Source organism: Aquila chrysaetos, chromosome 20 (genome assembly GCF_900496995.4).
Source record: "Aquila chrysaetos chrysaetos chromosome 20, bAquChr1.4, whole genome shotgun sequence".
NCBI lineage: Eukaryota > Metazoa > Chordata > Aves > Accipitriformes > Accipitridae > Aquila > Aquila chrysaetos.
The window spans coordinates 3,126,281-3,141,806 of NC_044023.1; the positions used below are offsets into that span (position 1 = coordinate 3,126,281).

At 35.4% G+C, this 15,526-nt stretch overlaps 1 protein-coding gene across 9 annotated transcripts in view; it reads right to left on the bottom strand.

Annotated features, from left to right (window-relative positions):
- Positions 1-15,526, bottom strand: part of ATG7 (autophagy related 7) — a 132,161-nt gene that overhangs the window by 80,067 nt on the left and 36,568 nt on the right. For 7 of the 9 annotated variants that reach the window (XM_041118836.1, XM_041118837.1, XM_029996097.2 and 4 more), the window contains one exon: positions 1,169-1,291. In XM_041118836.1, coding sequence (XP_040974770.1) covers positions 1,169-1,291 — 123 coding nt within the window. Of the gene's footprint in view, positions 1-1,168; positions 1,292-7,473; positions 7,937-14,028 lie in introns of those variants that run through there. The other 2 variants (XM_041118839.1, XM_041118840.1) reach the window with 2 other exon arrangements.

A 15,526-nucleotide genomic window follows, 5' to 3' on the forward strand; every position in this document is an offset into this window, starting at 1 on the left:
ATTTCACGGTTTAATGTCTCCAGCATCTGCTCCAATTATTTTAAAAGGCTAAAACATGAAACAGAGAGTCAAGTCATCATTATCCCCCGCAAACCTTATTAAGCAACACTGTTGAGCCATTTCCAGCTGAATAAACAGCTATACCATTTGCACAGGCTACAGTAACAGAATAACCACATCTCAAAGCCAACTTCAGAAAGATCCATGTGATACGACTACACCAAAATTGAATTAGAGATGTAGAACAGTACAGACATTTGCAGATGGACTAAGGATTACAAATCATTATTAAAATACAATATTAAGACATATACCTGTTTCATTTTTTTAATGGGACAAACTCAATATCACAACTCTTTAGACACAGTTATTGCCCATGAGAACAAAACATACCCTAATTTCATTCCACATTACAACTTTTGCCACTAGACAAATAAACAGCATTGTTTTTCCCACATTATAATCCATCAAGCAGTATAATAATTACATTTTGATTGACCTAAAATGATAATTGATTTCCTTATACCACATAACACAAGTCACTTGGTTTTTTTTTTAAAGCAATACTTGAAAACTCAGATATAAAAAGTTATGATTAATTTAAGAGAATGTCTAACCTACCTAGGAACCTGTGTAAATCCTGTGGTTCTTAGCACATAGTGGGCTCTGTGCTATCATGGCTACCTATAATCAGTACTTGTATACAGTACTTGTAATGCTTGCACAAACTGCAGTTTACGCTGCCAGTGAAACACACCCTAAAAGACAACAGACAGGAACTTTCCTGATATAAATTCAGAACTGTCAAGCAACAACTGTTACTTAAAATATTTCTGTAATTTCGCTAAATGTGACAAAAATAAAATCAATAATAATAATAGTGCTACACGTTTCTAACTGGATGTCAACACGGATCCCATCATCTATCCATGAAAAAGAATGATCTCTCACATCCAACAACATTTCTTATTCTATAGCATTAAGAGTACACATCTTATCTCACTGGATGGAATAAGCACATGGCTATGTAAATCATCCTGTAAATCAAATACTACTGCTTGATTCTACCAGTGATTCATTTAATCACATGGTTATACAGCTGAACATAAAACCAAGCACCCTTTACTGCCACCTGTTTATTCTTAACATCCAAATTGTATTTTCTTACCTCAGCAGCCTGTGTCTCCTGGTGTAATAAAGTTAGACCTGTCAAGTCTTCTAAGAAGGAATGTGAAGAATTAAAAACTTTAGCTAGGAAATTAAACCCTTCTCGTTCATACTGGTCAAGGACCTGTCAAATAAACAAACAGAAAAGGATTTCAAATATAACACCCATAATGTGATTCATCATCATATTTTGCTTGTAAAATAGAAGTACAATCTTTTTGAACACTCAGAAAATGACTGTATATTGCAAACAGGTAAAAATTAGAGAGAAAAGAATGATCTTTTCTCCCAAATCAATTTCTAAAGTGGGGAAGGGTGGAGGTAAGAGGAAAGAGAAGTGACGTTTATGATTTACTGGTTTAAACATATTTTTAACCTTATAACAAGACATGATATGGCAAGAAGAAAAACTTAGTTGCAAAGTCACAAATGGAGCATTTGAGTTACACAAAACAGAGTAAAAGACTGTTCCAATGTATCAGTTAAGGGGAAGAACCATGTTGGGACAGACTGAAAAATTCTCCAAGTCAGTGTCCAAGTCCAACATCCTCTCAATCTCCAGAGATTCAGGATTCTGATACTATTGTATCTTAAAGGACTCTCTATTTCTGCTCTAATTTTCCCAGTTTATCTTTTATTTTGAGAATCTTACAGAGTCCTACAAGAATTGTGAGGAAGGTTTTAGCCTATGCTCCTCTCAAGCCCCTGACCATGAAGAATTTTATTTCATGCAGCTTTAGCTTAAGTAACTATTTGGCAGGCTGATTTCAATCAACTATGATGGAGATTGAGGAAAGAAAAATATCAAAGATGAACATGACTCTACAAGTTTTGTGAAAGCAGGTAGCAAGAAAATGAAAGAACTTATGATAGAGCAATCCCAGTATCCATTGTTTTCCTATTTTTGTTCTGAGTTCTACCACTGATCATTTAATATCCTGCTCTGCTGTCATCATTCTCACAGATGAAGCAGCTGAACTTGACACACTGCAAAGCAACTTTTCCTATAAATATTCATGTAGCAGAGCAGGATGCATGCAGGGACTTCAGAAACACACAATATTTTAATACAAAGGAGCAGTATATATGACATCGATAGAGATGCAGGGGAAGGATCATCAGTATCACCCATTACAGAGAAGATGGAAGCTCTTCAGAAGAGTCCATGGAATGGCTTAATTCATGAAACTGAATGCCTGCCAAAAACCTTTTACTGTGAAAGTTATCATTGCCTTTCTCAACACTTACATCTTCATCTCTATCGTCATCCTCCTCAGATAATTCAACACCAGTTCAAGAGTGAAGGACAGAAAAGGGGGCTAATGATCAGGCAGTTTCACAGATGGCTGTTATTTTTCAGAATGGCTGTTATTTTTCAGAATGATGATAATTTCCAAAACCCAGCATCTGTAAAAGCCAGCACCTCTTCCAGTTGCTGATTCTGATAATCTACTCCTGCTGCTCACCCTCCCGACCACGTATGCTGTTCCTGTGTATTTAAACCCTGTGCATGTTTTAAGTCCCTGCATGAGTCCCTCTTTACCACGTCAATTTTTACAAGCAACATTGCATTGCTGTCATATCACACTTTTCAGAAACACATCCTCTGCAGACAGTGGGGTATAGCTGTACTTGAAAAAAGCTCCAGCATAAGCCCAACACTCATTAAACACCAGAGAATCCACAACCAACTACATCTCTAACTGCCCAGCCATGGGACAAGTACCAAAATCAGCCATCAAGATACGGCTCCAGGACTCCTGTGCTCAAAGAAATACCTGATTTTTCATTCTCCGATGTATAAATTTCCAAACAAATCACAATATTGTGCCCATCCATATCTTCTTATAGCTTATCTGTGCAAATCATATATCTATTTTTAACTTCTCTCATTTTGGTGTAGTACTCGCAGAACAAGTAAGTGGAACACACGAAGTTCTTTTACACAGAACACTGCTGCAGGGGCTGTGGACAACCTTTTTTTCACTGTATATATTCTACCCTTATTTTGGGAGAGAAGCAGTAAGAGAAATTTGTACAGCTTAGGTACTCCTTAAACATATCCACTCTTACTGGACGGACACGTTCCCCATAACCAGGGGAATTAATTTCCTCTGGAAAAGAAGAAAAAAACCACCCTGGAAGGACTGCAGTTTGTTCTATTGTGAAATAGGCGATTCAGCAAAGCGAGCTCCATTCCAAGGTTTAAAAATGAACAGACAACCCCTGCGACCCCCACCCCCAAAGAAGAAGCCATTCATCCTTCTTTGGACAATAGGGGGGAAAGGGGAAGGCAGGGGGCAGAAAATTGTTTCATTATGAATTCATCTAACTCAACCAAAATCACAACTTACTCTCAACAATGTTACTCTTTTCTAGTTTAACAATCCCTAAAGGTCTCAAATAACCTTTGCATTGATAAATCTTAAAACTGTGGGAACTTGCACAGCCCAACAGCATTCTTCAGCAAAACACGTCCACTGAGTTCTACAGGAATTCAAGCTCATTTAAAAATATACTTATATTTAGCTGACAGACTATAAGTTTACCAGTAAAAACCAACTGGGATTTGCACTCAGATCTTCATGCAAAATGTCCATTTAACAGCAAAATTATCTACTGCATATTTAGGTTTCAAAAAAAACACAAACAGAAACAACTGAAACACAACTATGAAGAGGAAGAAGACAGATGTAGGTGACTGACAAACATTTGGCACCTTCTTGACCACACTTTACACTTCTTAAATAAATAAATAAAGAAGACCTGCATTTCATGTTCTTACTAAATCTGGAGAAATTGTTCTTCATACTTGAAAGATTTATTTTGCCACACATGGGTTTTTGTGTATTTGTGCCATGACCCATAAACATAATCAGAAATTAAAAAAAGAAAAAAGGAAAGGAAAAAAACAGATTAAAAAAATGCTTAGGAGCATTTCTTAGGGTTTTTCTTGTTGTTTTTTATTCCTGAGATAAACACACCAAGAGAAACTCATCTGACTGTTCACAATGCAATGCAAAGAACTGGACAACTTCAGCATCCCATTTGAGAAGTGTCCTCAATATTATCCATTATATATATTGTGAAATTGCACTGTAAATGTATACATACATTTAATGACTATTCTGTGTTTCAAAATGCTAATATAAAACCACCAGATGTGCAGAAGTCTCTTGCATCTGGCTCTTTGTAGAACACTGTAGTCAGACATCAACTTATAAACTTGGATTACGTTCACAGCCCTGCCAGTATATAATCCTCAAAGCTATCAGCATTATCAAATGTGTTGCTATTGCTTTAATTCGTTGGAACCACAATACAGAGCTTATGAGACATCTTTTTAGTGATGTAGGCCAGATTATAGTTCATAGTATGTTGAAACAATATACAGCCTATACACAATGAAACTGTAGCCTTATTCTAAAATATTACAGCATATCAAAGAAATGCAGGGACAACAACAAGATATATTTGTCTCTTCCCAGAGGTAAAAATTGCTAAAAGATGTATACTGCCTTGGGATATGCAAATATTATGAACAGAGCAGGGAACTAAATGCAACCTTACTAAGTGTATCAAATAGCCTTTAAATCTGGTTGATTTTGTTTCTCAGCTAACTATGCCTTGATCCTCATTTCCAAAGAACTATGACTTAAGCCTGACGTGAAAATTTCCAGGTATTGCTTCCTCAGAAAGTACCTTACTCCAGTGCGTCAGGGTGCTCTGTATAAACTGCCCTGGTTTATTTCAGAGATGTGCTTAACCTTTCTATATTCCCTGCCATCACTATAAATGAATTCTTATGTACTCACACAAAGCAGACTGCATGACTACACTGAAATCCACAATGTCTAGCATTAGCTTTGGATGAATCACCTGGAAGAATTTTTATTAAATCCAAGTGCCCTTTGTATTGTGATTAGCATTGAAGAGACTAGGAAGTCTCCCATTAAGTGTCTTTTAAAATATTAATAAAACATTAATAAAGTAAGATCACAGAACCGTGAGTTGAAGGTATATTATTTTTTGATTTAGTGAACTGTAGCTTTTTTTTTTTTTTTTAAAAGTTGGGTAGAAATGATACACATTAATATGACCAAATCTGCTATCGTTATGGAAAGATTTAAAAATGCATCTTCACCCTGTAGAAACTCCATCATGTCACACTGCTAGACTTTCCATGGCACTACAATGGCAAATTTAGGTTAGGGTAACAAATCTGACTATAGACACAGTATCTTAAAAACCTAAACCTGAAGTACAACAATACAGAAAATTTTTCTTGTATTGGCACCCGTAGAACCCTGAGAAACTTCATAAAAAAGTGTACTTGCTGATTATAATTACTTGTTTTTTATAATGGGAACAGCCTGCTGAATAGAAGCATCTGTTAACTAGTTTTAAAACAGAAATTCCAGCCACATGGCCCAGAGAACAACACATCAGGGAGCCAAAGAATGACCTGGCAGCATCACTCTGTCTGTTACCTGAGCAGTGGTGGCACCATTAAAGAAGGCATATACAATAATGAAATCCTTTTAATATAGGCAGCAATTGAAAGAGCATTTTTTCACCTTCAGTGAATTTCCCAATTCAGAGAATTGAAACTTTAAAATAAATACCACAAAAGGGATAAACACCATTAACTTGCCCAAATCTAACATTTACTATACAAATTCAATAACAGCTCTCTTCTGATGAATGTAACGTGGCATATATTTGTTCAGTAGCCACTGAACATACCTCAAAAAGAAAAAAGAATGGGGCAAAATAAAACTCATCTCAAATTCCTGTGCCAGGAGACCACACAGGAATCCTCTGCAGGTCATCAGGAATAAAGCCAGTCTAGACATCAAATAGGCACACAATAATTCTAAAAAATGTTTCCAGATTTAATAAGTACCCAATTTGTTGCTGTGTGGAAAGGAAATTTTCTCCTATTTAATCATGTCCAGCAGAGTCTAAAGGCCCATGGTTGGCATGAACTTGCTTTTTCAGTTCTTAACAATTCTCTTTGCTGCTAACACTGTGCTAGGTACCAATACGATCATTCTGAATAACAGCTTTACAGGAGGAAAATACTTGAGAGATGTTAGAATTTTTATTATTATTGATCTCAAATTAGTTACTATCTGACTGCAGATGTAAAAAACCCCTCACAAACTTCTGGGAATAAACATGTCACTATCTAGTCATGCAGTGACATGTCACTATGTAGCAATTAATTTGCTCAAGCAGAGAAAACTGCAAAGCAGCAACAAAAAGAACCAGAAGGATATAATTCTTCTGCCTAGCAAGGCAAGCTGGAGGAATACAGATTTATTAAGTAACTCTTATATTTTTCTCACTTGCACGTCACTTTTCAGAGCTTAGGAGGAGAATCAGAAAGTAGCACGACTTCTGTATTTCACTTCTGTTACAAATACTGTCAGGAGAATCCACGTTTTAAAACCACACTCTTTTCTGACACATGTAAATCTCCTCTCAGGTTGATGATATATCCTCGGTCCCAGTCTCCATTTTACAGAGCCAGAGCTACAACTGATTTTTCACATGATGGCATTTTAATAGAACAAATGAATCTGTGGATGCACATTATCACAACAGGCACAAATTAATGTATTGCTAAAGCCTTTTGTGTAAATGATACACAGTAACCCATTTTATTAGCAATCTTTTTATTCTTGTCTGTTTACTGAAGGAAAAAGAAAAGGGAATCTCATGGTAGGAAGAAAAAAAATAGAGGCTTAGAGTAAAAGAACTTGTTCTGAAACGAGAAACAGATGTGCAGCCTTGGTGTTATATTCTTTTTAATAGCATTCTTCACAAAGAAGTCTCAATTGCTGGGTAGAAAGACATACAGAAAGACAATCTGGCTCCAGGATTGCTTTATAGCATAAAAGTTAATATCTGGTTAGGTAAAAATATAAAAAATAAACTCTTAATCCCAAGAGCCTGGCCACTGATGTAAAATCAGCTCACATTTTACGCCTCATTTCTGTCACATAATTTTTAAACTTTTTACCAGTATTTACATTTGTTTTGGCTTTTTTGTTTTCTAAGTAGTTAGCATCTGTAGAGCTTGAAACAGTGTTGTTTACTTTCCAGGAAAAATAAAATAAGAAATTAATGCTACCAGATTTATTGTTTACACTAACTAGCACACATGGGTAGCCTACCCCCAAAACAATACGGGTGCTGTGTTTTACACTCTTCCTGGCTTTAAACACTTTCCACTCAAAAAAGACAGCACACTTCCCCTCCCCGCCCTGCCTCCCCCCAAAGGGGATAGATACTTCACTAAACATTTCAGAGTCAGAAAAATCACAACACTCAATGCACTATTTAGAAATTTTACATGCCTAGATATATTTTTGCACACTGCTAACTATCCAGTTATCACAGGCAATGCAGAATGAATAGGAAACTACTCTGAGTGCTAGCATGCTGAAAAGAGACATTTTGGTTTCAGCACCTGCTTGGAAAATAAGGAAGACATGTAAAAGCCTTGCCAGTTAAACGCTTCAAAGCTTAGTCTATCTGCTATTAAAACAGGAAGTTTAGTGAAAGACTACAGTGCTGTGAAGAATCCTCCTAAGTGAGGCATGTGAGCCATTGGGATCTTGGGTCTAGGCAATTGCACAGGCAGCAATGCTAATGTTCAAAATTTTATCATGAGACCCATAATTCTGGTTTCCTTAAAAAATCTTCAGCTCCTAGACTCTTGCCTTTTCATGAAGTGCTCTATTTTTACTGCCATTTGGTCCTAAAAAGTTGTAAAGAAAAGCCTAATAAGGTGATCCTATGAAAAAGAATGCAACAAACCCAAACTTTTTTGAACATCACATAATGAATTTTCAGGGACTCAGTTAATGATATTGGAACAGAAAAGTCTGACTGTTACATGAGCACAAAGATGATTCTTAAGACACTTCATCTTTTGATAGTACTCCAAGTATTGTCTAAAATGTGTGTATGAATGGTCATACAGATTTGTGCATTCACACACAACTAAGTTTTAAGAACAACATCATAAAACAAAGTTCTGAAGAAGGCTGCATTCCAGGTGCACACTGAAGAAGGCTATTCTGAAAATATTGGAAGGTTATAAACCACAAGGCAAAAATGGCATCATTTTTGGCTCATGTCCAAATAATTAAAACACCCTTTGCATACACAATTTTCTCCTTACCTTCCCATAATCAGTATTAAAAATGAAAGCAAATCAGTATAAAACCTTAACTAATCCAAGTACAATATGCTGAAAATTCATTTAAGAAAGAGATTGCTGTTTTAATTTAGAGTAGGAATGTAGTGATACAAATGTGTTTTGTCTGTTGCTATTGCTTGCACTGATTTTGAATTGCAATGGACCAAAAATGGAGTATTAACTTACTGAAGAATAGGCCCTGACTGAAGAATAGGCCCTGAAAGGTCTCAACAAGATTTTTTTAGCTTAGGACTCTTCAGTTTCTTCTTTTGGATAATGAAAAGGAGGAAAGTAGAGTTCTTAGACATTTAAGAGATGCCAGTTTAAGCATGGTCTTGTCAACATTAAGTTCTCGGGAAATGCATGCATTCTGAGCTTTTCTGAAATAAGCTTGTTGTGTTTTATATACAAGTAAACATTTTTCCTGGTATGAATTGACAGACTAATAATACAGACAAAACTGTGAGATTTTTATTTTAGCTACTCTTTCCTTTCTGAAATATTTCTCACAAATTATTTTAAACATAACGGCATCTTCAGATTATAGTCAGTATAAGGATTTTCTACTGGACAGCGTACAAGTTTAAGGCATTCCTTGCCTGAAAGCATTAGTAAATAGAAGTGAAAAGAAAGAAAGGGATAGAGAGGGAGAGTAAAAAATAAACACCTCCATTTTAGAGACTAAGAATAGAGGAACAAAAGAGTTTTCAAGTCGACAATATCATTAGATCATCTGTCCTGACCTCTTTTAATACATGGGTATATCCTTCAGTCACCTAATAGCCATCTCTTGCTCACTCCACATTTTACACTGGACGGATATTTACAACTTTATTTATCCCCATTCTGCTTCCTGTCCAAAATTTATGCTGATTAGCTCATCAGTAGTTACAACATTTTTGGCTCCAGTTCATACTGGCATTAGTCACTATCTATTGTACAGCAACTGCAGAAAGCCCTTCTTTTTCCCCAGTCGCATCTGAGGTTTTTGACGATTTGTGGCTGGGTAATCTGTTTGTTACCCATATATAGGGACAGGCATCTATAGCACAATTCTCATTTTTGCCTTGAAGAAACAGTCCAGAAACAGCATCCATTTTCCACAGACAATCCCTAATGCTGGGAGTGAAGCAAGGTCACTTCTAAGTGATCTAAGAAAATTATTCTTTTCACAGAAAAGCAACTGTCTTATGCTGAATACTGTTTTGGCTATCTATACAATTTGATTCTATAAAGACTGGAGTGGTCCATCTTTGATGGGTTGACTTAAGCAAGCAAAAAGCCAGTAATGACTGGGTACTGCATATGAAGTCATTTATTCCATTTAGCTCTCCCCTGCCATCAGCAGTTCAACAATAAGGCATGATCTGTCAGACACTAAGCACCCAAAACTATCAGTACCTTAAGCAGAAATTGCAGCTGCTCAGTAGTTCCTAAATCCAGGTCTCTAGCTTAAAAATCCATATTTTGTAGACTATTTCAGAGCAGAGGATTTTATTATCTGGATGTGCTACCACACCTGTGCAAAACAGCACTGGAGGAACAACAGCATTTTCACCAAAACTACACATATTTACTGGATTTCATCAGTTTCAGTTCTTTTACCATCTTTTTTAATTCAATGTCCTTCCCTTTTTTCCAATTTTAAAGAAAACAGAAGAACTTCTGGAAAGACACAGATATAGGCAACCCTGTAAAAATGTGGAAAAATTGAATAAAGGTTAAATTTAACTTAAACTGTTAAAAAATGCCTACATGGGCATTTGCAAACAAAAGAACAGTTGCCCAATAAAGTGAGGCTGATGATTTGTTAAGTTTAACAAAAGAAAATAGGTATAGATGCAGACAGACTCCTGTCAAAGACTGCAATGAGAAGAATGCAGAAAAGCATAAAAGAAGAAACTACAATAGTTAAAAATAGGAAGGTATTAAAAAAATAACTGGGAAAAGATGTAGTACCCATCCCTTTAATATAATGAGATTAAAAATATAATTCAAATACAAGTAAACTATATATAATTTAAATATTGCAATCTAACATTTTAGCATCATTTAAATATGAGATTATAATAAAGCAAGTTCTATTTGCATAAAGATTAGGGGAAAAAAAAAAAGATCAGACTCTCACATCATCACCCAATGCCATGAAACAACTGTTACAAGACCTAATTATAGAAGAGAGAAACACGGATGTAGTTCCATTCTTTCACTGCTGCACGTTGGCATTACTTTTTAATATGTAGAGGTAGAATTATGGTCAAAACTGTCAAATGCACACTGTGCTGCACTGTAGAAATCTGAAGTACTTGCCTATCAAAATTATCAATGCAAAAGAGTGCTTTGGACCATAACCTTGTATGCCTGAAAATTTTCATTCATGTGATTTATACTTCACCTTTATGTAACCCTGCCAGTTTTTCAAATTAGTTCCAAGTTTTTCTTATATACACTCTAACAATTGACAATTAGCACTCTTTGCACATAACCGATATGAACAAGAATTTTGTCTTGCTTATGGCACTAAATATGTCAACATATTAAATAACTTTTTTATTAGTAACTAATATTAAAGAATCGTGTACATTCCAGCCAGGAACATGTGGGGTTTTTTTTAATTAAAGTGATTCCTCACCTTACAAATAAAAAATCTAGGCATAAATGGCAGACATGAAGCATACTGTGTCTATATTTTCTTTGATGAATATGCATTGAATCCTTGGAATAACTGAACAATAAATAAGGGAATAGAGGCATTAGGTTGCAAGTATGCAAAAACCTTATGGAAGTAAAAGGAACAATTACAAATTACTCATATCCAGCAAAACAAAAACCTGACCTTTTCAGTTCCAGGTGGAAACCTACAGAACTAGGTTTGAACTGTTTCTACATTTAGCAATGGTGGGATGAACATCATCACCATACCATCACTACACATGTTCCTCAGTTTTATCCAGTTCAGTATTCTCCAACTTTGTTTTTGCAATTCTTATATGAGAGTCTGTCAGCAAGTATATATTTTAAGTCAAAGTATTTTAGTTCAGTTTTGTTTTTACTGACACAAAAGGAATTCTGTAACAGCTTCACAGAGATGACAAGACAGAGTTAAGTTGCCATTAGAATAAATAATCAAAAATGGCATTCTAGACACAGTTAGATATTGCACGTGTCAATACCAGAAAATTGTGGTGATGCTATCTCTTTCCTACTGATTGATAGTCCTTTACTTTGTACTAATTGCAGTTAAGAAGTAATTGAATTGAAGGAAGAAGAAATACTGAAAAAAACAAAACTAAAAAAACTCTAAGACTCTTATACAATTTAATTTAAATGCAACAGAAATACAACCTGTCAGAAATATGAATCAATTGTTTTTAACAATGGCAGGTTTCTTCTCCCCCTTAAAAACAGTGTTTTAAAGTTAGTTAAACTTAAAAATGGGAAAATTAATTTTATTCATGGTGCAGAAACTATATTATATATGAGTATTTTCACTTAAAGACTTCAATTAATTGCTTTTTTCTTTTAGTTCAGATAATACGGATTTCTATTTAAGATGGACTTCATAAACTATTCTCTCTCCCACTTACAACTGCTTAGAATAATACCTTAACATCCATTTAAGATCACTGAACAATTACTGGAACATATTTTTACTTCTTTTAATGCTCTTTAACTTGGAGACAAGCAAACTAGTCAATACCATGGACCAGTCAGTCAGACCAGCTGCTTCTTGGACAAAATTCTTGGATTCTCTGCAACATGGATTTGATGCTACTATCTTACATGGTATGCTGCCACATCAGCATAAATCAACATGCTATTTCACTTAAACATCAGGAAACACTTAACAAATTCACCAAATAAAAGAAACACGGAATAACAAAATCATCTGTTTTCGTCTCTGAAGGGCAAAAGTGTGTTACTTATTACTAGAAAGGGATTCTTAATCTAGCAACTTTACTATTCCAAAACCAAAGTAATAATAACAGAAGAGCTGATTTTCTGGAGCAAAAGGAAGAGGGAATAAAACAAGTTTCAGAGAGTTCTATGTTCTCTGTTCTTTTTTCCTCCATTCCTCTTTCTTTCTGCCCCTGAAGAAACCTTCTTAATCATTTAATCAGCAGATTTCATTTAATCCACTGCAAAGAACACAATACTCAAGAATGGTTCCTAAAAACACTTTGCAGTAAACCTTTGCTATCTACTCCCTTGTGCCATGAAAACAAACTGTAATGATTTGGGAAGGAATGTTGTTTTAGTTTGTTACTTAAACACATTTTCTATGACAAGTTGCATTTAAACTCCCTAAGATATCTAATGGTTGCATCTCCCATCCAGGAGGAAGTTTTACATGATGAAGACAAATGGATTGGCTAGAATAAAGACAATTATCTTAGGATAGGGGAGGGGGCTGGTTAATAAAAACTGGTTTTGCTCAGCAAAACATGAAAGATGCAAACCTCCAGTTTTCAACATTTAAATACAGTTGCAAACACCCACACTCAAAACAAACATTTTGACACTGCACATACAGCTCCTAGCTTCTGAGAAGCTGAGATTTACTTATCCTGAAGTCAGAAGTTTTGAAAATGCATCCTCCTCTCAGAGCCCTGAACTCAAAAAAAACCTCACGCATGTGAAAATAGCTGGGTGGGTGGTTTAGCCTCACAAGACACAAACCGATCGTTAACTTTTTATAAACCATGTCAATTCTTAATACAGATAAATACATTAACAACATAAGCTAAAATGGAATAATGTCGTACCGATTTATTGTGGAGAAGCTCTAGTTCCTTCTCCTTAAGAGAAATAGTAAGTAATAACAGCAAGAAATTAGTCCCTGCTGTAACTCCAACTAAATTATAACAGAATAAGAGAGAGTAGTCAAAAGAAAAAAAAAAAGTCTCCTGAATTCTTTTATACTTGCTACATTTATCTTAGTTGAAGAAAACATAACAAAACAATGAACTGATTAAGAAGCGATTTCACAGATATGTTAGAAGTTGAAATGAAGAAACAACAAAATGGCTAAGAGCAATTTTTCGTTAAACATTTCTAGCATCATCATGTCTGGGGAAGGGGAGAAGAGGATAACTAAACACTGCCAGCAGCTGTATTGGTTAAAGTTTTGAACTATCCTTCTTATGATCTGACTGAATTTTTAAACAACCTTATGTCTCCTCAGTACCATAAGATAAAGCATCAAGTTTTGTTTCTTTTTTTAAAATCCTCTCTTCTGTTGACTTTGGGAGGCTGCTTGGTGTCAACAAACTATATTATCTATTAACCATCAATAAACTTGCATCCCACAACTCTGAATAAGTGATGCAAAACATTCATCATTTCTAACTCTTATAATCAGCCATAACAGTGCTAACACATGGGAATGTCAACCTGCTTTCTGAATTTTGGTAAATGGTATGATTTAAGATTGAACATAATTATGTTCTACCTCTCCCCATGTTCCTTCCATTTACAACCTTTACTGTGGAGCTGTTACGTGCAAAAGGCAGTTTATTTGGCACTACTGCCTTCACATAGGATTAGCTATGATGTTCCAGTCATCGTGATGGACTAAGCAAAGAGTAACAAGACATAACTTCTCCACTGAACTACACATACTTCATTAACATCGGGGGGGGGGGGGGTGAGATATAGGACAGAGATAATGACCTCTCTCCCACCTTATTAGATTTCAGTGTTGTTGTTTTTTTAAGTACCATTTTTCAATTATCATCCATCCTGTCTGAACACCTCCCCACCTTCTCCAATGCACAAAACTGAATGCACTGCTGATTCCACACCCTTTTCTCTGTTCACAAAATACGGTAATGTTTAAAGTTAATGTTACTTCTAAGATTTCTGGGGTTCTTGATCACATCTGCCCTCCTCTAAGGGGACAAAATTCCATCATAATGGTCACATTACCATGGTCATAATTTCTTAGTGTGTGATGTGGTATTCTCAGTACACACCATAGCTTCCTTCTGTTAGTATCCTTTTATTTGGCATATTTTGTTGGCTTTACAATGAAAATTCAGTATTTTTGAAATAGTAAGACCAGGCGTTATTTTCAAGAATGCGCATCTTTCAGGCAACCAGCAGTAAAACCATCCTCACCACGACTAATTTTGAAAATATGTATTATTTCGATTCTCGCTGAATTTAAAATTTATATCCAGAGAGGTAAAGACTGCCTGAGATTTCAAAAGTTGTGGGCAAGGTAGTCCTGCCTCCTGCTCCCCCCAGTTAAAAGGACATTTTTTCAAAGAGGAAAAGAAAAATAATAAATTTCTCTAAGTCACTTAAAACAGATTTCTATGCTACCTTAAGAATAAGAAAAGTATTACATTTAACTCAGTATGCTGAAAATATGCCTAGGTATATTAACGATGCATTCTTTAAGTCTGAATGAAATCTATCCAGTATTAATACAGAGGCTGCACTGTACATAGAAGTGTCAAATGTTAACATATGTAAATTCAGGAAATAAGGAAAGTTATAAACGGACTCAGTTACATAGGCTTAATGTTACAGCACAGCTACAGAAATAACTCTTTTTAAACATTCTTTTAAATTTTTGCAGTGTTCATTCCTGAAGGACAAACATTTCTCCCCATTTCCTCCATCATTTCTGCAAGCTATGCAAGAGTTAGCTTTTTTTTAGTACAGGAAAGACCAAGGTTCCCCCCCCCCCCCCAAGACTTATACATCTCTATTTAACATCAACACAATACTTAAATCGAGAAATGTATAATATAAAAAGATATAAAAGAGTTTCACTGACAGATGGTACAATATGCTGTTACTGGGAGAAAGCAAATATGAAAGTCTTTTCTCAATGCAGCTAGGGCAAATATGAAGGGTCTTGCTGGAATCAGAATCAAAATTAAAACTATCTCTACTGAAAAAAATCAGTAAATTACTGAATACCATAGGTTACTGTCATAACTGATCAGAACCATTTAAAGTAAAAATGCATGCAAAGCAGTTAGCAGATGACAACAATAAAAGCATTGTTATGTCTACATGATGATAGATTTCAAAACCGAAACACTCATAAATAACTTACGCAACACAGGCACTCAGTAAATGTCACAGCAGAAGTGTTTAATGTATTCCTGGGATGTTAAAAAGGGAAAACAT